Below are 26,029 nucleotides of genomic sequence, written 5' to 3'. Positions count from 1 at the left end.
TAATTTGAAATTAGAATAAAAAGTTATTTGCTAATTTAATTAATATGAAATATTTATTATTTAATGTAAAAAATAACTTGTTTATTGAATGCATTAAACAAATATATTTTATTATTTATTTTAGTGATTACTCATTGCAAATAATTGATTTAGTAATTTATGAATTTAATTTTGTCTCCAATAAAATATTATAATTAATTTCATCATTTGTGTAATATTCATAATACCGATCTTTGATATTCGAGTATATTTTTAAGATCTCAGCGCTGCGATAGTAAAAAAATGAACTTTTGATTAGGTCTCCCAGCTGATCATTTTCATTGAATTAAAAGATGAATGCGTTTATATATTTATTTATTTTGTAGAAATTTTGTATAATTGTATTTAAAGCAGTTGATTCCTTTCGTTTTTTTAAAACTCTTCTGCGTTGTTGATATTTGTAATTTTCTGATAAGTTTTTTTTCTTGTAAATTTTGTACTTTGACCACGTTGTGTATTTTTAAAATAAATTTGGAACTTTTGACTTTTGCGTGTTAATAACCAACCTAAATTATTTAATCGTAGATAATCACTACAAATATATAATTAACAATCATAATCAAGTCATACATCTGTATAATCTGTCTATAAAGTGACCTATAAAAAGGTTCTAATTAAATCGGTAGATAGAGGCTTTCTTAATAAGATTGTCCAATAACGAAATTTTTTTGGTATAGGTAAGAGTTTTCATAAGGGTGAATTCTTACAATGGTTCAAGTGGTAAGCCTAACATTCACTGGCGAGCCAAGCCCACAAGCTGAGCAGGTTCACCAACAAGTGGCAAATCGTGATTTGTCTAGCGAGCCGTTATGTTGTTTGTTTATAAAAATATACTCTTAATTATACATTAAATGTCTATCTGTTTGATAATATGCATATAATTACATATAGTCTAGTCTATCTATTTTGAGCACAATGTTAAATTTTAGTAACCGAGATGCAGCAAACCAATATATGTAAAAAGTCGTAAATTTTCCGTAGAATTCAATGCACTATTTTACACTTTTAAATTACGGGATGACGTTCAAAATGGCTGCCAAAGTTGCTCGAAAACAGTTTTTTTAGTTTTTTTTTAAAAATACGCTTTGTATAAAAAAAAGTTTCGAATAAAGAATGCGTAACTTTTAATTTCGAATCGATCTAGAACAGTTAGATGTCAAAAAATTATTAAATAAAAAATTTATTGAAAAAAAACTGTTAAAAATTGCATTTTTTTAAAACGCCCATATCTCTTTGAAAAAAATATATTTTTAAACGACCCTTAGTGAAAAGTTTGTCCTTAATATGCCCAAGAAGATCGTTTCTGCAAATTTGAAAAATATTGAAAAGTTTGGGCAAAAATCGCTTTTATCGACCAAAAGCCACGTTTCTTTAAATTCCAATAGCTCATATACGCGTGCTTTTTTATAAACGTTTCTGTGCTTAAAATTTTCTTTAAAAGTTGCCTGAATATGTGCGGATATTGCGCGCTTAATTAATTGATCGATAACATGCGAATATCGGTCGAAAAATCAGTTGTGAAACATTTTGAAGCACTATATTAAATATTTTTTCAATTTTTTATGTAATGTAATTGCTTCTAGTTGATATTTTATACTATTAGTGAGGTCTTAGTTATGGATGGAGGTTTTTTTCTTCACAAATTTGTTTGGGCATCTCGTAAAACTGTGCTGGAAGTTTTAAAATTGTTTCCAAACTGCGAGTAAAATCGTTTTTTTTACGGTCATCCGGATGATGCTAGAGTACTAAGTCAGTAGAACGTATGCATTGACAATTGAAAAAAACTCACTCTTAAAACAGAATTTGACTGATAATAAAACGCCCAAAAGAAAAATTTTTTGAAAGTAAACATGTCTAAAACTTATACCTACTTAGTTTTCACCAATCGACCAAATCAACTGTTTTTTATTAATTAGTATAATCGGGTTCACTAGAATCTACCATTTGAAGTTCTTAGCGTTAATAATAATTCATTCAGACATGAATTGGAACAAGGTTCAATCTACAAAAAAAATCAAATTTGCTTTCTCGATTTTATTGCGTTCTTAGAAAAATGTAAAATCAATTTTAAAGAAAAAATTTTATTTATATACTTTGTTAAATAATGTAATAATTTTTTATTACATTATTTTCCAAGAAATATAATATAATAAATAAACTATTGTATTTGAATCAGTTGAAAATCCTGATAATATGTTTCATAAATTTTTCCAAAACTAGTCAGTGAAATTAAGACTATTTAAATTAAAGTTAAAACTTTAATGAATTATTGAAGAAAAAAAACCGTAGTGTCCGATTAATTAAGGATGTATGAGCACGGTTGTGGTAAACCAAATTAAAAATTTTTTTTTTTTATAATTATTTAGCTTTTGATAATTCGAAAACCAATGCAGATATCGAAAAATTGTATTCTTATTTTCCGTCTACATACATGAAGTTATAATCAAATTCCTTATCAAAGTTAAAAATAAGGTACAAATAATTTTAACCATAAATACATACAGTTTCTCTTTAAGCGCACATAGCAAAATGGGTTAGTGAATGAACGTCCTAAATGATTTTTTTAAGCTTAGTTTTGTGAACTAGCTGCTTGTAAGAATCACAGAATAGCAATGGCGGATCCACAAATATGGGCATAATGGCGAGCATGCTCATCACCTAAATAGACGTTTGATTTAATAAAATTAAAAAAAAAAAAAACATTGAATCGCTTTAAATAGTTAGTCATAGTTAGTCTATTGTTCCTAACTTCATACTAAACCCCCATATGATAATATTGGGGGGAAGGAGAACATTTTTTTTGTTTAAAAATTCGTTTGAAAAAAAAAATTATATCGAAATCGGTAGAAGAGTACTTTTGGAAATCAATTTACATACCCGTATATTATATCCCGTTATCAATGAACCAAATGTTGGAATGTTGATGTCAAGTAGGTACTTGAATATCGATATCCAGGCAGTGAAAAAAGTGCTTCAAATGTACCGACGATTAATGATGGTGTTAACTGTTATATATGAATGCCCACTCGGGGTGGCAAAATGGAAAAAATAATGTTAAAATAATTCCGCCATACCAAAGTCGGTAGCTCATCTCATTGAAGCATGCGGCCAAGATTTGTAGGGTAACTCTCAAGGCCAGAGTAGCTACCGTACAGAGATCGTTTTCTACACTTCACGGGGTAAAATCTTTGATTATTCGGGCTTTTTTTCCTAAAAAATTTATTAAGTAAAGAATCTAAATAGAATTATTTAATGTAAAATGTATACTGGCGTTTAATTTATTTTGAAGTTGTTAAATTTCATCAAAATTGGTACAGTGGAGTAAAAGTGTGACACTTGGATGTATAAACAAACGCAGATTTAAATTTGGACTTTTTAATTTTTGTGAGCGAAAAAACTAACATTTTAAAGGTTTATTAATTTACAAATACACTGTACAAAATCTTGGTCAGGGCGTCATATATTATGTAAACATATCCTTTGGAGGAATGCACTATATCGATCATGAGCCAGTTCATACTCTGATTCGCATTTTCCTGATTTTCGGGTGCTCTGCCCTGCCCATCACCTTTTTCGAGGCTTGGATCGGCGCTTGCAGTATAGAATTTAAAATTTTTTAAATGTGAATGATTTCTTAACGACAAAGAACATAATAAACTTTAGTGGAATCGTTAGTTTCATTTAATTACAATTAATTATCTATTAGTTTAAATTGTTTCCAACTAAAAATGTTATTAATAAATATATGCATAAAAACACAATTAATATAACGTATGATCATTTAATATTATTTTCAATGTTATAACCTTGTTGATTCACGCATCATGCTTATTTATTGTCTAACATAACAATTGTTATCATAAAACAATACATTTTTAATTGATGAAATTTTATGTTATTTGCCTACGCATGTTTAGAAACATCCTAAATCTACCACATAATTATAAACTAAAACCTCTAAATCGCCGGTAGAGATTCAATTAAAAAGAAAGTCAATTCAAATAAAATAATATCCTTTTTTATAAATTTATAATTTTCAAATAAAAATTAGACACATAAAAAAAGCTAAGCCATAAAAATCAAGTTTTTATAATACTCCATTTCTTGGTTAAATTTTCTTTAAAGAAAATTTTTTTTAATTTTTATCGTCGCTACGGCGAGTCTGCTTGCAAAGTTTCAGCTCGATTGGATCACAAGAAAATATTTAAAAATCGGTCCAAAGTTGTTTTGGCAAGCAGACACGCAGAATCTACGAGTTTAAAGACAGGGAGGAATTGTGCCAATGTCCATGATACTTCATTGGAAAAATACTTGTATACCATTCGTTTAAATATGATTTTAGGCTTTAGGAATTTGTCGTTTGAAATATAAGAAAATGGCGTTTTCGACGAAATCGTGTTTACTTAAGTTGGGTCCATATGGAAAACTTTTTTATTATAAAGTTTACGACAAAAGTTATTCTTTATAAAAATCCTTGCTATGCTACATATTCTTATTCAGCTATTGACATTTGCCATGGTACAAGGTGCCAAAAATTGAATAAGTTCGATAGGAATGTTAATAAAGGTTGTTAAGAAAAGTAGGTCATTTAGAACAGATAATATGGAAAAATGGTTCAAAAAATCAATCAAGTAGACACGCTGTACATACATGTTTGTCAAGTGCGAACTCAACATCTATTAACGAAATGCACTTCATTGCGTTATGTTAAGTTGGCTGTTTTTTGGAGGCTAAAATTACAATTTTACTAGTTAGTTTATAATCTGACGAAAATAAGAATCTTACATTTCCATATATACCTAATTTTCAAAAAGATTCACCGTTTATAAGGAGGAATTTTTGTTGAATTCGAGACTTCGAGTTAAGATATAGTTATTGAAGTAAGTACCGCGATAGGTTAGGTTAGTTTAGGTTAATTTATAATGGCTGTCCACGAAGGACACACTTACGCATAGAGCCCATTGTGATATCAGACATGTGTTTTACCACCTTTTCCACTGATAATTTCATTTATCAGCTCATAAATTATTTTCAAAGGCCGAGTACACCTCCTCCATGCATATAACACACACTACACCAGCCCATCACAACTATCAATTAAATTTATTTTTATTGTGACGGCGGGAATCGAACTCGTTACCCTAGGCATACCGTGAACGAAATTGGTTACGCCTTAACTAACTGAGCTAGTAGCATTGACAATTCAGTACAATAATGAAAAACAACATTTATAATTTAAAAGCACTTTCCCACAATCTCAAAATGGAACAATCGCTTATCTATATTCGTATAGTAATATATTAATATTGTATATCGGTCCACGATTATGATCGGATTTATTTTCCAAGGCTTGTTATGAGGACGGCATATACTAATATCTTACAACCACACGATAACTAATTGTTTTTAGTCAGATCGAATATCAATTTGACTTTGATTATGCTTTATAAATCAATAAAACCAAGACATGTTACAGACCACTAATAATAATAAATAAAATAATACTTTTTAACTGTGTACCCATTAATGCTCCAGCCTGTATTTATTTTTAAGTTATAAATGGGCTACCCAATATTAATTTTTAATTTTTTGTTACAGGTGAGTCTCTCCTGATTTTTTATAATCAAAATTCATTATAATTCATCCAGTCCACCATCGGAAAAATTCGCATAGAGGTAAAAACAAGTGAAAATATACAATTGGCAAAGTTAATTTTTGAAATATCCTGTACAGTCATGGAATATCAGTGTTTTCGAAAGTATTTTCTAGAAATTCTGTTTTTCGTTTTTACAATTTTTTTTAGAAAGCTCACTAATTGAAGCTTTCTAAAAGTTTTCAACTTTCTATCTTTTATAGTTTTTGGAAAGATGGAGACTAAAATTTTGTATTAATTTGCACCCTTACAGGATTACATGGGTGATGTTTACGAAAAAATGTTTTAAACAAAAGTTGTTAATTTTTTTAATTTTTTACATTGAAACTTTTGTTCTATCTACTACGGTTTACAAAATGAGTCCTGCGATTCCAAGACCCAATTGACCTATGTTACTCATTTACAAACTCGATATCTCTCGGACGTACGGACAAGCGGAAATGGGCTAATTAGATGATTTTATGAGCACAAATACCAAAATTTTGTTCGTATCATCGATATTTCTATGAGTTACAAACTTGGGACTAAACTTATTAATTAACTATTAAAAAGAAACAATTGACTGAGTTAATTGTTGAAATACCATGCATAGTCAGTGTTGATTTCTTTATCACATAACACATACAAAAATGTATAGACAGTGTTGATGCGCAATCGTTTGTTTTTTTGACGTCACGTAAATAACAAAAGATATTCACTTTTAAATAGACACACACACAACTGATATTCCTATATTAATACATACTATAAAATTTGCACCTAATTAACGCCCTCGTGGGTAAACAGTGATGTTTACAAAAAAATGTTTCAAACAAAAGTTTTTTATTTTTTTATAAGGAACATTTTTTACATTTAAACTTTTGTTCTATCTCTAACGGTTTACATGATGGGTCCTACGGACCCAAGACCCAATTGACCTATGATGCTCATTTACGAACTTGACCTCACTTTTTACGTCCTGAGTACGCTGCAAAAATTTCAGCTCGATATCTTTTTTTCGTTTTTGAGTTATCGTGTCCACAGACGGACGGACGGACAACCGGAAATGGACTAATTAGGTGATTTTATGAACAGCTATGACAAAATTTTTTTCCTAGCATCATTATTTTTAAGCGTTACAAACTTGGGACTAAACTTAATATACTATGTATATTTCATATATGCATGGTATAATAAGATTCATATAAACAGTGTGTCGTATTTAAGATGAAGATACCCTCATATTTTCGTTATTTACATCGATTTGTAATTTTGTTCAGTCATACAGGGTGATGGGACACATTTTTTAAGATTAACCGAAATCAGAACTTTAAACTCAGCCTCCTACAAATTGACAAATATAGACAGAGATGGATAGAGATATCGAACAAAATTATTAGAAGTTGTTTAGAATTGAAATATTTGAATACATAACACTATATAAAATTATCAATTTATTCAGTTTTTACATTCCACAGCACACTAGTTATAATAGTTTATTTTTTAATTTTATAACAAATAGTGGGCTATGAAATGTAAAAATCGAGATCTCCAACCATATCGGCGCTAGACAAAATATTAAGTATCGGCCCTATTTGTCAATTTGTAGTAGGTTGAGTTTAAAGTTTTGATTTCGGTTAAGTATCTTAAAAAATGTGACACATCACCCTATTTGGCTGTACAAAATTTCATGTTAATTCATATAAAATAACGAAATTCTAAATGCGTCACACTTTAGATAGGGTATAAAGTTACCCCTTATTATCAGTACAAGACTATAGTGGATCGGCCATTTTGAATTTTACATCAAAATCGTTATCAAGAGCCTCGAACTAAATACCAAATGATTAATTTTGAAAAGTGAGCTTTCAGTGAATGCAGACTTAAATCTACTAATAATAATAATTTACATAATAAATTATGATTGGTCAACCTTCCTCAAAATCGAATTGAATTTTCTATCTATTTTGATACGAATCACACGACTAAGCATTGAACAAAAAATTACACAATTAATTTCCTTGCATGATTAATGTAATAATTGTGTTCATTAAATAAACATAAAAAATCACTATGAAAATTGTAAATTTTAATCTTTAATTACATTTTGTTTAAATTAATTAACATCAGCTAACAATTAGGTAACTTAGCTTAAACAATTAAGGTTAAAACATGAATTTATCATTAGATAGTGTGTGATCTTCATTCTACAAGGATCACATATCGTTATAATGCACTCAGGATCGCTCCAACAATTATATATTAGAAGGCTTCATGAACTGTGTTATTACCACAGTCCACCTTAGAGAACAGTATCATATCATGTATTTTATTGAAAGCTCTCGTCCTCAAGCATCTTCTTCTCAAGCTTCAATAGGTATTTTTAATGACTCGGATTGAATAGGACTTCTTTTTCCCACTTATACTACGCTTACGCTACATATACTAGGTAACTCATAAAAATGGGAAAACATGTTAATATTTCCTTTATATCTCCTCAATCCAGTACTATTAGGTTTTTACCTCGGAACCCAGTTATAGGTGATTTAATGAACACATTTACCAAAATTTCTTGTGATGACACTATTGTTCTGAAGATGACTAACAAGTTGAAATGTACATAAACAAAATATTTTGATAGACAAAATTTTTAATAAAGTGGATTTTAAGCAAATAAAATGTGTTTAATTAAGGGTATAAAGACATTAGCGGAAGGTTTCAATAGGTAAACTTTTTACTTGTTAGTATAAGAAAATCAGAAAATCCAGAAATATCAAAATCCATTCACCATAACTGGGTTCCGTCGTTTTTGATTTATGATGACTAATTGCACTCGACTATTACTAATATTATAAATGCGAAAATAACTCTCCCTGTCTCTCTGTCTGTCTGTCATATTTCTATCACAAGTTTTTTGTTTCTCCTTTTTTAAATTTTAAAATTTATTAAAAATAAAACAAGCACTGCGACATTCAACACTTTCGCTACATGGTATTTCAACAATTAACTCAGTCAATTGTTTGTTTTCACTCGTTTATTAAAATATTTATTTAAATTTACTGTCTTATTTAAATCAGAGTGCTGATTCAATTAACTTAAGGAGTATATAGGAATTAGTATGTTTTATTAATTTTACTTTTCGCACGGTTGGTGAGTTTTCTGATTAGTGAATTTAACTTAAACAGTGATTATACGTAAAATTTTTTTTGACCTTTATATGAATCCGGTCACGTTCATATTTTCTATATAATTATTTAATTTAAGTAATTGATAATTACAATAGAAGATACCTACATAAAATAATAGTTAAATTATTATTATTATTATAATAGTAAAGGTATTATATTACCATTTTTAATGCATATTATTTTTAAAGACATAATAATAAAAAATCAAACATATTTTGTACTTATGATATCTAAATGACACAATACTGACTGACAGACACCTTAATCAACTCACAACATAAATACATACATTAATTCTCTGATAGAAATTTATTGTTTTCACTAAGAAAAACGAAACTGAAAATTTAATCATATAATAGTAAAATTATCTTAGTAAAAAAAGGGGGGCCAACCTCGTAATCTAACGGAATATCCTGAATATTTGTAGAAACCTTTATTTTGATAGTACAAATGTTGTCTGGAAAGTGTAAAATATCACTTTTTTGAGAATATCCGATTCCTTTGTCATCAATCGCTTTTACATTTATTATAAAAGTTAGAGGATAAAATTGTCTAAATTCTGAAATCTTTATACGTTGAACCGTTTTTGAAATAGAGCAGAATAATGAAACAATATTTTGGGATAATTTGCTACAAGAATTTTTTAAATCCAAGATCTAATGTGAGTTGATACGTGATCTAACTTTTAAGACGACATTTGTACTTTCAAAATAAAGGTTTGTACAAATATTCAGCTTATTCCGTGAGATTCCGAAGTGAAACCCTAAGATGATTAGCCTATGACTTCATTATGGTTTTTTTAAATGTATCCGTGGATCTGTAGCCAAATTTATTTGTCTTGCTAAATAATTCCAAAAATTTTGAGGGTGGTAAATAAAAAATTTCTATTTGGAAGGAATTTGTATATTTACCTCTTTTACAGAAATACTACCTACTAAACGTACAAGAAATTGAAAGTCATTATAAATATTATTAATAAATAAAATTCCAATTTTTGCTTCAAATACTAGGTAATAAATAAAGGTATTTTTAAAAGACTTTGAAAAAGTTAAAAATGGACTGCCATGGATTGTTTCAAGAATACATGATTGATTATTTAAAATCCATGTTTATTATTAAAAAAAAAATGGATTATTAAATATTACAGATGAAACTGATGGTGACTCGGATATTCGTGCCGATGGTAACTTTTTTTGACTTGTCGTCGTGGTTTTATGTTTGATTGATAAACAAAGAACACCGGACTATTAGCTAGTATGAAAGTTTCTTTGAAAGCTGAATTGGAAAGTCGTTTTAAATTCTTAGGATTTAATACAATTCAAACTATTTAGGAGTTCTTGAAACTGAAAAAGCCCAACAAATCATGATAGAGTATGTAAAAAAACTCTTACGATGAATCCTCTTCTGACAGTAAAAGATCATCGCCGTTTTCATCACCTGCTAAATGAATAGAAGAAGATGAAACTAGATCCAACTTCACACTTGAAGCTCATGACTTTTTTGGGAACTTTTTCAATGAAGTGGTAATGGATAATAGTAGTGATTGTCGCGATCAAGAAAAACAAAATTCAATTGCAAACGAGATTGACTTTTCTTAAAGACATCTCGAATCGATTACAATCACGAGCCTTTCTGCACCTGACAGTAGCGTTTAAAGCAAAATGCTATTTTCAGAAGCTGATCTATTATATGAAGCCAAGCGGAGTTGCCTCTTACCAACAAATGCGGAAAATTTGGTATTCATTCACCACAATTTGCCACTTGTTAATTTCGAGAACTAAAGTCTTTACTATACCTTTACAAGTTTTTTATCAAAAGTTGTAATTCATGTCATTATTTTGCGAAGAATAAACAAAATAGCAAATAAAATTTTACGAAAAACTGAAACATTTGTTTTTTCTAAAGGAAGAAAATTCTTTATAATAAAATAATAAAAAAGTTGTTGGTTTGGCATCTAAAGACCATATCTACAACGGTTTATTTAATTTTTGTATTTTTACTAGAAATAATAAACATAGGTATTACAAAACATCCTTGAACACTAGAATTTGCACTACTATACATACATGTGAGTAATAATTTTTATTCTACATGTTTTTAACCTTATACATCTCACCTTTTATTTATATCTTAAACTTAAAGAAAAAAAATCAATTAATTATGAAGACCGCTTTTTTATAATTACTCCTATTCTTTATATTTTTATTAAAAATAATTCTTTCGAGTTACATTAAAACTTTAAAAGTTGAAACATGGCAACGAAAGCATTTGTTCTTTAAAGCAAAAAATTGTAAAAAAGAAGTTTTTAACGGGCTAATACAGTTTATATGTATGTAAATGTCACAGTCAAAAATCAAGCCTGTAAAATCTGATTTTGACTGACGCTTCTGGTCAAAAGTACCTACACTGAAAAAAAAAAATTAATGACAACCTCATCCCGAAGTTGGCCGTTTCATATTGAAATAAAGTAAAAATTCTTTCAAACAATTTCCTAATGATCGGAACAAGTACAGCTAAATATTTGTATTTACAATAGAATGGAATTGAATTTAAAATATGAATTCATTGATACAAAATCACTGAAGTTAAATAAACAAAATCATTACTTCTATGAAAGAGATTGATTGAAGTCATGCATTGTATTGATGGAAAATAAAATTTTACTTCGTTGGAATATATAATCTTATAAATAAAGCGAATCGATTATCTAAAAGAAAATTTCTTTGCGTTTGCTTTAATTCTTATTTTTTTCTTTCGTTCAAATTCGACTCGAATGATTCTAATTTTTTTTTAATTAAACCTAATCAACCTGCTCATGTGGTTGTGACAATCACATCAGTATTTTGTTATAATATTTATAAGTGGTAGAACCAATCAAAACAATATTGTTTAAAACCATGTTGGATTTCAAAGCAATAATAATTGAAATTTTTAAGACAGTATATTACTTTCATACAAACAACTGATTTGCGTTTTTGTCAACTTCAGCACTCAATCCCGTACGGTAGTTGATCATATTCGTCGAGAGAAGTATTATTTTTTGAGACATTTTCGAAAACATTTTAATTGAAATTGAAATATTTTAGTTGACTTTTTTCTTTTGAATCATTGTTTTAAATTACCTAATTAATTTTACCATTTCACTTTTGAAATAAATTGAACCAGGTTTATTTGACCATTCATTTTCATAGTAATTATTTATATGTCATGCCTTTCCAAACGGAAACCTAAGCTTGCACTTGAATATTGCATACCTAAGAACACTTTCCGTTAAATAACCTTTCAAATGAAACCAAAAAATATTAAAATCGGTTCATCCGTTCAGGCACTACGATGCCACAGACAGACAAACACACAGACACACACACATAGCGGTCAAACTCATAACACCCCTTTTTTTGGTTCGGGTGTTAAAAACAATTCAAGATTCTTTTATTTTACTTTAATTTTTAGTAGGCTGTGTATGACTGCAAATATTCAAATCAGTATTAAAATTCTCTAATATTCTTTAAATTTTTATGACTCCTGGAATGAAAATAGTAAATGCAAAAAAAATTTGGTCTAACAAAAAATGGCGAAAAATTGTCGAAGCATCAAAATCCCTCTAAGAATTGGCAAGCCGCGTAATATTAAATGTGTACATGCTAGCTACAGAAAAATGCTTTATCCCAAAGTTATCAAGAGCAATAGAGGACATTCGCCTGTGTCCATGACTTTGACCTGTAATTATTGATAAACTTACATTGTATTCTCTTTCGATTAAATGCAATAATGGCATATTTTTAAGTCGCATTTCTTCCGAAAGCTAAGGATTTTTCGAAAAATGTTTTGAATAAAAAATGTTAAATTTTTATGAGTACCAACTTTCTAATTAAAAGTTTTATTCTATCTCTTACCTTTTGGTATTTAAATTGACTATTAAAGCAACCCGTAGAACTAGGTTCAATCTGATGTCAGAACATGATGTCCCCCATCAAACTCTGCAACTTATTTCGAGCTATTTTTTTATCGGCTAACTACTAAACGAGCTATTACATATAATAGATTAAAATGGTACACTCTGTATAAGGTATTCTTATAAACGTTGAGTTTTAGTGCACCTTGGAGAATCTGGTAACTCATAGATATCGTATGCAATATACCTAATCATTATCATTTATCAGTATTTAACTAAACTATACCCTCTTATAGTAAAGACGCTAGGATACAAATTATTGATAAATTGATAAATTTAGTTTAAAAAACGATACGTGTCTTGGGATACCCGATCGTAACTATTCCTTTTAGATATAAATTATGTATTATTGAATAGCTAGCAGAATGAAATAATGATAATAAAATTGTATTTAATAATTTTTTTTCAAGCTTTCGTTTATAAAGTGATGAAAATAAACATTTTCTTATTAATTATTATTATAAAAATATAAGCAAATTAATAATTTTATGATCGTGGTTTTAAAATTTTATATAAAACGCTATCTATGAACAATAATCAGAAGTTGTGGAATGGAATTGGTATTTTAAATCTATCAACGTTAAGATTTTGTAAAACACTTTTTTTCTTTTTTTGTCGAATAAATAAATTTTTGTATATCTACTCTTTCATATTTGCATGATATTATTTAATTTTGTCATACATAATAAAGTTTTCCAAATCCGTTGATTTTTGTCTAAAAAACAAGTGAGACTCTTTAATAACAGTAATAATAATAATAATGGGGTTTAACCTCCATCCCTCAGACATACACGTCTATAAAAGAGGCCACCCCCATCATTAATTTTAATCTTTATATTTTAAATTATATCCGATTACAATTGATTTTCTTATGATGTGGGTAGAGTCAGTTACTTCGTTCTTATCCAAGCGACGACAATGTGATCAATTTACCGCCCCATTAATTTAAATTGTTCAGACTACCGCTGCCTGTATAGTGTATTACAACCCGCAACATAAGTCTAAATAGGGCTTTTCATTATAAAATTACGATTCACTTTTGTTTCGTCCACAATGATTGATAGCCAATGTGATAAAATGAATAGCAATTATTTTCTATCATAGTCTAACTTATTACTGTCTGTACGAAAAAACAAAGTCTGCGCTTGCGCTTAAGACATGACGAAAAGTCTTATAGTCAAACGATTAAAGTCGATTGCGCTGTAACTCGCTCGGCCACTTAGCCTCTGATAACAATAATACCTGTAGATTTTTTGTATTAGGTACTGGTTTTTTTTTTGCGTTCGTTTTAATATAATGCTTGTTCTTTTTGACTCGGGGAAGTATATTTGAATAATATAAATACACTGAAAAGTGCAAAGGAATGTGCACTAGTACCTACTCACGAAGAAACGTAGTACACATTGCAAAAAGAACGTGTATTTTGTACACCTTACACTCAATGTAACAGAAAAGTATTTTAAACATAGTGCCCTTCAAAAAAAATATGGGATAAAACTTTGAGCGGTTGGTAGTTTTTATTAACATAGGCACTCATTGGGACTTGAAGCGTGCAACTCGCAAATCCTACTCCCTTATAAAAACTTAGCTAATTTATTTAAAAAAATCGGAAAGCTTACAACACAGAAACTTGCCGGAAAAAGCTTACTAAAAACGACCACATCATGGATACAATGATAAAAATCGAAGCGATGACCACATGGAAAAATACCACAATTACCAAACTCTGACAAACTTAAAAACTATACAAATCTATGGGAAACACCAACAAACTACAGCCGGTAAGAACAAATCATAATAATAACCAAACTTTGCATTGGACATGCAAAACTGACACACGAATATCATCTTACAAAAGCTCCAAGCCCAATTTGTCCAAACTGCCACGAACCCATCACCATTAAGCACATCCTTATAGCATGTAGAAAATATATAAATCAAAGATCAAAAAACAACTTCTCAAGAAATTTCCAAAAAGTTCTAAGTAACTCAACAAACAAAATAAACATTCTACTCAACTTCATCAAACAAGCTAAACAAAAAACATGTGAAACATCAATCCAACATCACCACTTCAACAAATCACACAACGATCACGTCCAATAAACTCTATAAATGACATTATCTGGTCAAAAGATAGTATAATAAAAATAATTTAAAAAAAAAAGAGCGTGAAGTGTCGTGGAACACTCGGTAGGAACGTGAAAATACTTGTTACGAATAAACATGCAGTATCCTATTTGTGTGTTGTGTATGTTTTTTTACCTGACCGTCAAGGAGTGGTTATGTTTTTCGCGCGATATCACTTTTTTAATAAATTTATTACCTCCTGTATTTTCCAAGCGCTTGGATGAATTTCGGCAGTTAAGGTTTCGTTATATTCGTATTAAAAACTCAAAGGTCCTATGATAATTGTTGATAGTTGAAGAAAAGACCGATTTATAACACGGGATAGTAATAAGTTAATAAAATAAATAAAAACCAAATCTATCGAGTGGGGTATCAAAATAAATGAAATAAAAAGGGGATTACAAGAATATATATAAATTAGATATTTAAATTTAATTAGGAATAATAAATAATATATTGAGTGAAATATCATTGAATAGGTCTTTGTAAATCCTAGCGAAAAGTATAAAATAGGAAAGCATAAATTTGACAAGTCGTGAGTAGTTTCTGAGAGTTGAGAAAAAGTAGTTATCAAAGTAGTCAGTCAAAAGACAGTCATAGAGACTGTCGACGAAAGTGAAAACCTAAAACTTTGAAATAAGCAACCACACAGTGTTTACAAGTGGTCACTCTTCCTAGAACTAAGTGAGCTCAATGCTGCTTTACTTTAGCAGTTTTAACAGTCGATAACCTAAACCATTTAACGTTGCTATGTAAACTATTGGACTTATTATTTTCTCTTCAGTTTTTTTTTTTAGCTCCGTCGGGTTTTTGAAGTGAAAACTTCCTAAGATCCGTTGAGCACTTTTTTGGGTGAACAAAAATCATGGAACACGCGTCACGCTCATGTGGTGGATCGTGTAAAAACAACGGTTATCACCCGATCACTGAAGTATAGCAACATTGAGTTACTAGTTCTAGGAAGAGAATTTGTGTTTTTCTTTTCAGTTTTTAGTTAATGCAGTCAAGTTTTTTGATGTTTTAAATTTTTTATTTATTTTCAGTTATATATAGTTAACTGAGATAATTTGTTGTTTAGCTTTAGTACTATTAATGTATATTAATGTAAATATATTAATTATATTTCGCATGTCAAATAAAGTACCTTTTTTTTTCTTATTTGCGGTAAATATTATATTTTATGTAGCCTTGATTTTTCAAAAAAAAAAAAAAGAAACAAAACGAAGACAATTATCCATGATTTTATCTATAATTAATATCAATAATGCAAAAATTGTCTCTTATATACCTTTATTATACTATTATTTGAATATAGTTGACGGTGTAACGTTGTTGTGAGACTGACAGTGTTGTTTACCATTTGGAAAAATTCTTATCTTTTACAAATAAATTCCAAGTTTTTTGTTCGTTTTCTAAGTGGAAGTTGTAAAAGGTATAATTATTATTTTTAATTATATATTTTCTTCTTAGAAATTAAATATGAAATTAAAGAATTGAAACTGAAAGCAGAGGGTTTTAAGTGTTTGTAAAGTTCAACTTTTATCTTTACAAATTAAAAAAGAATTTTTTTTTCTAAAATATGAATCAATTGTTGTGGTAATTTATTAGAAATGAAATATTTTACAATAAAAATAATACCACCTAATACAAAATTGATAAAATTTGATTCGTAAGTTATAAAAGAGGGCAGATCACTCTATCTTAAAATTTACATATCTATTGTTGGAAACACGTTATTTTGTATCAAATAAAAAAAAGGTTGGGCAGAAATTGACTTGTTAAAATATGCTTTGAAATTTCAGAATAATTTTGATTTTTCAAATAGGTATATCTCGGCGGAAAATGATTCGATCTAAATGAAATATATATCATCCGAAAGCTTGTAATGTTTAGTTTTTGAATCAATATCACATTTCTATCATCCCTTAAGATTTTATGCGCAGGGGCTGAAACGCTGACATTATTTATTAATTAATTTGATATGAATTTTAAAGGCGTGCACGGGGTGCATAAGTATTTATACAAGAAATTGAGTATGTGCAATCGAAAGGTTGTTTATTTCTTTTTAAAATATTGATCTTTATAAGAGCTTTTAATATCGAGCTATTAACCTGTGAGCAAAATAATACCGGTTAAGTCATTATTTGAAGGAATACCGCAGTTTAATTTGAAAATAATTTAATTTAAGAGAAATAAACTTAAGTTTCCGATTGTACATACTCAATTTCTTTTATAAATACAAGACTTATAATTATTAATAAATAAATTTTCTTTTAACCCTGTGCATAAAATACGCCACTTTATTGCGAGATATACATATTTACCTATCTGAAAATACATCTGTATTTTTTAATTTCAATTTCTGTTCATAATTCGAGATAAAGTGTACGATGTTTTTAAACAATTTAGAAAACATTCAATGAATAATACGGACTTCACAGCGTAATTTAATAAGTATTTATAGCGAGTAAATATTGACTTAATTAGTAACCGTTACTCAATCAAGTTATTTGTGGGGAAAAGTATTTAAATGGAAAATTTCCCCTTTAACTTCTCTATAGAAAGGAATTATAATCTCATGAAGAAAGTATCAAAAGGCTTCAATCTGTATAACGCTTAAATGTACTGCTTTTCGAGATTAAATTTGGAAATGTATTTATATTGAAAAATAATTTTTATCTTTGGTTGAGGGTGTCTCATTATTTCAGTTTCAATCAAATTAATTTTATTTTAATTTTGGAGCTAATTTTTTAATGATTGCTATTTATATTGGCTGTACATTCTCTCAATGAGCTTGCTTTCAAAGTATCATCCTTTGTCCAAGAACAGTTTTTTTCGAGCTTATTATAATTATTTTTCGAAAAGAACCCTTTGAAAATTGCTATAGCTTCTATTTTTCAAACGATATGAAATAATTCAAATATTTGGAATCAAATTGGGACTTTTTTTCTTTTTATTGACAAAAATTGAAAGATGATATATAAGTTTTATAGCAAAACTGTTTTTATTTTTTATTTTTTCATGATAATTTTAAAGTTACAGAGAACTTTTCAAAAGAGAAACGAATACCGACATAAGCAATGTTCGTAAACGATCGTGTAACGTCATAATGTTATTAATAATTTTAAAGATGTTTTACGAACATTTTTTTGTCGGGCGTTTTCGTTTCCCTTTTGAAAAGTTCTTTTAAAACTGCCTGTAACTTTAAAATTATCATGAAAAAATAATAACTGTTTTGTTATAAAACTTATATATGATCTTTCCATTGTATAAAAATAAATTTGGTTCAAAATCCCAAGTATAATACTTATTGGAAGAATACTTAGTTCTTTGTGGGTTCGAAAATGGTTCTTGACAATAAATTTAATTATTTATATTTTGATAGTTTTTATCTTGAAGTGAATGTATGGCCAATACAATATCTGATCTTTAAACTTAAGTTATACAAATTGTGTATGAAATATCACCTTTGAATGTTTTTATTTGAAAGACTATTTAATGCAATTTTGTGTGATGTATGATAATACCATCCAAAGGGCAATCAAAGGCATCGCCGTGCAGCACTTATGTGAAAAATTCAATTTTCCGGTGACTCGACCATACAGACCGGGTTCGATACCGTCGAAACATTATTTATACTTTCTTTTAAAGGCACTCGCTCAAATATCGATTTCAGTGCAGTGAAGTTAGCGTGTTGTCTGATTATCAGTTTAGTTTTTAAGACTCGACTCACACTGATGACATGATGCAATGAAAATCACGAAATATAGTAGCTCAAACTGAATACTTTTTCTCATTAGTTAATTTGGTGCTGCCGATCGAAGCTGCGGCTATCATTTGGCTAACATTATATGAAATGGCTTAAAATATTACTTCAAATAAAAAATAAAAAAATATCTCATATACAAGTTGTTTAATTTAAGTTCTAAATTCGGATATGCTTAATGGTAAACCCATTAATTATTAAATTATAAAACCAACAAACTGAACGCTTTTGTAAAATATTTTCAGAGAGCTAAAATGATGGATCCTCAATTATTTTGTGAGTATAAAAGTGTCTGCATATAGTTAGATGATATTTTTACATGAATTTTATCCCTATTGGTTTGAAATTACATTTTATTTTATAGTTTATAATAGTTTAGTAACCACCCTTATCAATCGAAAAGTTTAACCACAATTCTCAAAATGAATTCAGATATTCAATGTAAATATTAGGCCAATAACCGAGTACTTTTTTCTGAATTTTTCTACAGAAGAGTTAATAAGGCATTTGTGTAGTCACTCGAGCGCATTATATTAACATACGAGGGGTTCCTTGGACTTTCCTCAGTACCTCCTCCAAATATTAGCCTTAACTTTGGGGGGACGCACGTAGGGCAGATGATCAGATAAGTAAAATAAACATTGCGAAAAATGAATTAACTCGACCGCGTCAGATTAAGATATGGTGGGTTAATTACATGCTACAAAATATATATTTCAATAATCTGATGATTTAAGTGTGACGCAAGGAAATGAGAGGCTTGCAAAGTTGCATTATACGTAGTAGCTCGAGCGTGATTAAATTTTTTACAAATTATTAAAATGTACATTTTGTAGCATGTAATTAGCCCACCATATCTTAATCAGACGCGCTCGAGTTAATTCGTAATTTCTTATTTACTAATCTGATCGTCTGCCCTACGCGCGTTCCCCTAAGGCCCAAGAAATCCCTCATAATATGTTAATCTGACTCGCCCGAGTTACTACACAAATCCCCTCTTTGGGTCCCCTATTAAGATTTCTTGTTTGAATATCTTCAGAGGTGTGCCCCGAATGTAAACGTAATTCGCAGGACGAGGTGCGGGAGCTTCTGCTCCCATCTTGGAAAACACGTTTTATCAAATACCTCGTGAACCGTGCATCGTACGCCAAAAATAGAAGGGATCTATTTTGTAGGTAATTTTTCTACAACTTTCATTTAAAACTTTTTTCTATGTATTGCATAGATTTTTATTTATAGCGCTCTATAAAGTTGATTTCGAGTTGAGATATTATTATTGAAATAAATACAACGATACTCGAAATAAAATTGTATATTAAAACATTTTGTTTAAAAAATACATTTATTGTTGAGTTTGTCGACTATAGAAGAGTTGGTTGGGTTCTGAAATCTGTTTTGATCTATTCCGGTTTTCCTAAATTCGTGAAAAACATATGAATTAATAACAAAGTTGCTCCATTAGTTTTAGCCAAGGCTTAACAAATACCAATAAATTAAATACAATTATTTTATTAAAATTGCCATTTTTTAAAATATAATAGGTCCATTATTGGGAAGATTTGAGCCGGTCTATATTAAAATGGGTCCCGATTGTTGCTGTACAAATTACTGAACTTGTTTCTTTGTTTAGATTTTATTTAACGCAGTTGGGTTTTTGATTTATTAAATTATTTATTTCATTCTAAACTTTTTAGTGCCCTAGCACTAAAAAACCCTCTTATTATACAATATTAAAAGTTTAGGATTTTTAATTAACGTATTCCTATCTCGCGCCAAAAATTCGTCATTTTGTTTTTTTTTTTTTAAACATCTATGTATGGCCATGTGACTTTTTAAGACAAATATGCCTTAAATGTCGACAATATCTTAACTGTCGAAAACAATTCAGACGTTTGAAAGGTAACAAAGAAATTTACAAATAGGTATACATATGTACATACATGATACGCGTGAAAAACATAACCACTCCTTGACAGTCGGGTAAAAATAGGTTCTTAAATATGTATTTTTCTTAATAAAGGAAAGATTATTAATAACAGTTATTAGTATGGAAAGTTTTTCATCCAATTTACGTCAATTTCATGGAATATTACCGAACAAATTAGATACATCTTTATAGATGCATATCTACCTACTTAATGACATCAATTATGAATTTGTCCTTATCAAATGACTAAATTATATGCCGGATGATAATCGCCATGTATTACCATGCATGTCGTAATATTGACCCAAACCTTCTTTTCAAAAAGGGCACGAAAGTAACCTCTGTAGGTGACAAAGATGTAGGTTTGAATTGACTTTTTTCCATAAAATTTCGCGTCACCTCGTATTAAGCGTGCGAAAAATTGGGTTCCTATATGTTTTTTGAGTCAGTTTTCCACAATATTAACGTGAAAAGCGGAAAATTGATAAAATTCGCCGATTTTTTTAATTTTGGGAAAATAGTTCTACTTTTGTATTATTTTATATGTTTTTTAGCACGCTGATAACGAATTTTAACTTAAAGAAGAGACATTCTAGGAAAATTTGTAGAAAAACGTGAAAGTTTTGAAAAAAACGTGAAAATTTTCTGATAAATGTTATTGCTTGATCGTGTGATGTATCGTTTTTGAGTATTTTGTGGTCACTGATGAATTTGATGAGAAACACAACAAAAAATTATTTTTTTACCGGAAAATCTGTGGAAAATACTTGTTTGCACAAATTTAACCTTTCGAATGTCTTTTTTTTTAAGAATAATTTAACTGGTTTTTTTCGTGTACTGTTAAATTTATCTTAAATATTATTTACTCTAGCAAGTTTTTTTCTGTCGTACCCTTATCTTCCTTATTCCTTTATCAAATTCCATGATTCACTCATCTTTTTCAAGCTTTTTATGTCTAGCAAAATATACTCACGGTCTAAAAATGGACCGTTTAGGAAAAAACACGGTAGACAAGTAATTTGAATGAAAAATATTATGAATTTAAAAATTTTAATAATAAGTTTATTAGGTAAACATAAACATCTAATACTCTAGACATATAATACTCAAAACATTACTAGTATACTTATATAAAACTCAAAACATTATTAGGCCAACATGTTAGTTTTTACAGATGCTCTCCTAATACTCTAGACATATAATTACTACTCTTAATGCATGTTCTCCTAATGTTAATTTAAGAATTTGTTGTTGAATTTTGTTCACCACTTTTGTGCGAAATTTGTTGTTTGTTACCACGGGTACAGTAGTCCTATTAGGTCAGTTGGTTAAGACGTAGCCAATTCCGTCCGCGTTATGCTTAGGGTAGCGGATTCGATTCCCGCCGTTGCAACAAAATTAATTTAATTGATAGTTGTGATGGGCTGGTGTAGTGTATGTTATATGCATGAAGGAGGTGCACTCAGCCTCTGAAATTGAGGAGCGGGTAAATGAAATTATTAGCGAAAAGGTGGTTAAACACATATATGGTATATTCAATGGGCTCTATAGACTAAGTGTGTCCTTCGTGGACAGCCAATATAACCTGACTTAACCTACACGGGTACAGGGTAGCCGCGGGTTACGGTGTAACTATGGGAGCAGAATTTCACACGGGTCGAACAAGTATAAAAAAATTAATCTATAATATAGTGTTTACCATTCGGATTAATAAATTTAGGATGCGATGCGAATGCGATATTGTATATCCAACAAGTACCAACAAATAAAAAATACTACTTAAGTTTATTAAAAAAAAAAAACTTTATAAATACTTATGACGTAAATTTAAAACAAACAATTTTTATTTTTTTTTACTTTAAACAAAACCAAAGGTAAATCTTGTCAATAATTAATTAACTATAAAAAAAAAAAACTCAACACATTTCACTTTAACAAAATAATATTCTTTAATAAATGAACAACAATAACCTTGACTTTATAGTATAATACTTAAATTTGATAGCCTTGTACTAAGGGGCAAAATATTGATATCTTCTTTTATACTGCAATCATGAAGTCAAGTTTTAATCTTTTGTAGTGGTTATTATTTTCAAATTTTGCCCCGAAGAACATTTTATAGCTTTATAATATTTAACAATTATATAACCTTGTACTCGGGAACAAAATATATACCATGCGTTTAATTTACATCTTGGCATAGGCATCTTCCACGAGTATGACAGAGTACCATACGTTAAGCAATGCGTGTAAGAAGGAAGTGTTATTTGTGTCTTGCAAGTGTTGTAGCTTCGGTTCTCTTTAAGCTGTACGATGGTTCTACTGCTGCTGTGTACGCTGTGTATAACTCAACGCGCATCGTAGCTACATTAAACTCGTAGCAAGAAAACATGCCAATAACACCTCTTTCTCTGAGATTTACTATGCCAAGAATTAAATTAAACAACCAGTATAGTACTGGAGTACGTTTAAGTAAACGAGGCTAAAACCTCTAAATTCTTCCCTATAACTTCGATTGCCCTAAAATTTGGGATTAAATTTTTTTCATCCTCTATATCAAAATTTATATGGTGCCTGGTAACCACCCCTTCTAAAGTGTAAACAAATATATGTTGAAAATGGGAATCGATAAAGTGATAAAATTTAACCAAAAAGTATCATTTAATTATATTTCGAAAAGTCAATACTTTACGAATGATTGGCGATTGAAATTCGAAGTATTTAACGTAAAGAAATTGAAAAATTTGACTTTTTTGAAAAAAAGTATAAGTAAACCCTTGAATATGAAAAAAGTCATTTGCACGAAAATTAACGGAGTTATAATGAAAAGAAAGTATTTCGTACCCTTTTGTATGTTTTATTCAGCACAAAAACTGATGAATTTATCATAGGCTTTAAAATTAATGCTTACTGCTATTCAATTTACTTAATTTTCGTATTGACAACATTCTTAAAAAGTTGTAATAGTTTCAGATATATAATTTTCGAAAAATTTCAATTTAAATGCAAAAAAATTTTCAATAAACCGTTTAAAAAAATTGCCTTTATCGTTAAATAACTCGAGAAATAATAAAGTTACAAGAAAAGTTAAAAGGACAAAAATTAGCTCTTTTTCCGTCGAATATTTTACATCAAACTTTTTTTGTAACTTTATTAATTGTCGAAAAATTTTCGAAATTCAACATTTTTTATACATGGTATTTCAACAATTAACTCAGTGAATTGTTTCTTTTCATTACTCTGTATTTAAATATTGCCCTGAATAATATTTTATGTAAATTATAAATAATTAATCAAAATCATAAGAAACAAAATTTTTTTTTAAATGAAAAATGGGAAATTTTTAAGCTTAATTTATATGTCATTAAACGATTCTAATGATGTGGGGATCAAGAATCAATTTACCGTTGAAAAGTTAATGAACTTTTTAATTAATTTTTATCTCTATATCTGAAGCTGTGTCCGGAAAATTTCCTTTTAGAGCTACAAAAGTCGAAAGCCTTGACTTTATCTAGCATATCACTTTTGCAGACTTTTTGAACAAAATATATTTGTATGAGAAACATTTGTGGTATTGAAGGTTTAAAAATTGACCTAGTTTTAGGTATTAGTATAATAAACGAACCTTGTCCTTACGAAAAATTTGTGGCGGTTTTTTGCATTGCCTTCAGAAAATTATCCTATAAAAAGTCTATGTGGTTCCAAGCAGAACTTTTTAGTTTTAATCCTCACCCCAAGGGGGGTTGATATCGTGAAGTAAATCAGATAACTTTTAAAAGATTTTAAAAAGGTCAAAGTGCCAAATTAGTACGAAACTTAAGATATTTTCATTAATAAACTCTTTTATGCACCTGTCCCTCCCTTTCCGGGGTCTGAAAGACTCTGAAAAACCATTTTTTTTACAAATTAAAACTTTCGATTAATGACGTATAACGGGGTTTTTGGGGTCGCTGATCTTAAATTATTAGTCAAAATGTTTAATTTGTTACCCCTCCTCCTTTTTAAGCCCATATAAGTAGACCCCCATAATAAATAATACCATTTTATGAAAATCTTTTTAAGGTATCTATGGGGATTTTCAAAGTTGCTGGTCATGAATTTATGATCAAATTATTTCAACTTTCATTCCCTCACCCCCCTTACATAATTAGATCCAAGAAATAAAAATTACATTTTTTTTTTATATTAAAAACTTTTAAAGGCATGTAAGGGAGTTTTTAAAGCCTGCACTGATTTCGAATTTATGATCAAATTGATTCAATTTTCACCTGCCCACCTCTCTCATTTTAATTACATTAGTAGACCCCCTAAATAAATTGTACCTACCACTAACATGCCTTTAATTTAAAAAAAAATGATTTTTTTTGTTTCGATGGTCTACTTATATAAGCCAAAGCAGGGGGAGGGGTTGACTCAATTTGATCATAAGTTCGAGATCAGCGACTTTAAAAACTCCCTTAGATGCCTTTATAAGGTATAAATTTTCAAAAAAGTAACAAATTAAACATTTTGACTTAAAATGCAAAATCAGCGACTCCAAAGCCCCCTTACACATTATTAAAAATCTTAATTTGCAAAAAAAAGGTATTTTTTATTTCGTGGATCTGCTTATGTAAGTAGTTCGGTTCTTATACCGAGAGTATATTAACTAATAACGAAAAAAAAAAAAAAAAATGAGATAGGTCTACCTTTAAATTCACTGTCGCTGAAAGTTTAAGTTAAAAATAAGACACATCCGCAGTGCTTTAAAAAAATTAAACTTATAAGAAAAAGACGTAAACAACCTGCTTGACATTCATGATTCATGTTATGTATTATGATTTTTGAGAAAAGATAATGGATAAAAAACCAGAATAGTGACGACGAGAAGCAGATGATAATCTTAATCATGTTTTGAAATTTGATATTAATTTTTTTTGTTAATTTATGTAGAAAAATTAATTTAATTATAATGTCTACGAATATTTGCATTTCTTGGTTTTAGATTTTGGAAGGCCGAATAAGTGGAATTTTTTTCTGTTATTTTCCGCCCAAATACGTTGTTTTTAAGGTACTTTAGGATTTCCATACATTTCAAAACCCTTGTATCTGTTTGTGTAACTCGTGAAGACGCCTAGAAACATTTTGCTTAAGTTGTTAATTTTCATTAAGTAATTGAAGATTATAGACTCCAATTGTAATTTTATAATATCTTGGAAAAGTTTTCAATTCGAAATTTTAATATCTCCGAAAGGGATATCCGATTGTACTAAATTATGCCAAACACTACACCACATGCGGATTCGGATTCTACGTCGAAAGGAACGTACGATTTGTTTTAAAAAGAAATTAAGCAATTAAAATTAAAAAAATAATAGATATCTCCTTCAGAGCTAAAATCAGATAACCTTAG

At 29.1% G+C, this 26,029-nt stretch overlaps 1 protein-coding gene across 3 annotated transcripts in view; it reads left to right on the top strand.

The window, feature by feature from the left end:
* Positions 1 to 26,029, top strand: part of LOC123290733 (alpha-tocopherol transfer protein-like) — a 99,446-nt gene that overhangs the window by 29,935 nt on the left and 43,482 nt on the right. The window contains exons 1-2 of one of the 3 annotated variants that reach the window (XM_044871025.1): positions 16,242 to 16,376; positions 18,956 to 18,986. The exons of the other annotated variants lie outside the window; for them this stretch is intronic. Coding sequence (XP_044726960.1) covers positions 18,965 to 18,986 — 22 coding nt within the window. The 5' untranslated portion in view covers positions 16,242 to 16,376; positions 18,956 to 18,964. Of the gene's footprint in view, positions 1 to 16,241; positions 16,377 to 18,955; positions 18,987 to 26,029 lie in introns of those variants that run through there. 3 annotated transcript variants of the gene reach the window in all.

Source organism: Chrysoperla carnea, chromosome 1, assembly GCF_905475395.1.
Source record: "Chrysoperla carnea chromosome 1, inChrCarn1.1, whole genome shotgun sequence".
Classification (NCBI taxonomy): domain Eukaryota; kingdom Metazoa; phylum Arthropoda; class Insecta; order Neuroptera; family Chrysopidae; genus Chrysoperla; species Chrysoperla carnea.
This window is presented reverse-complemented; position numbering and strand designations above follow the sequence as displayed.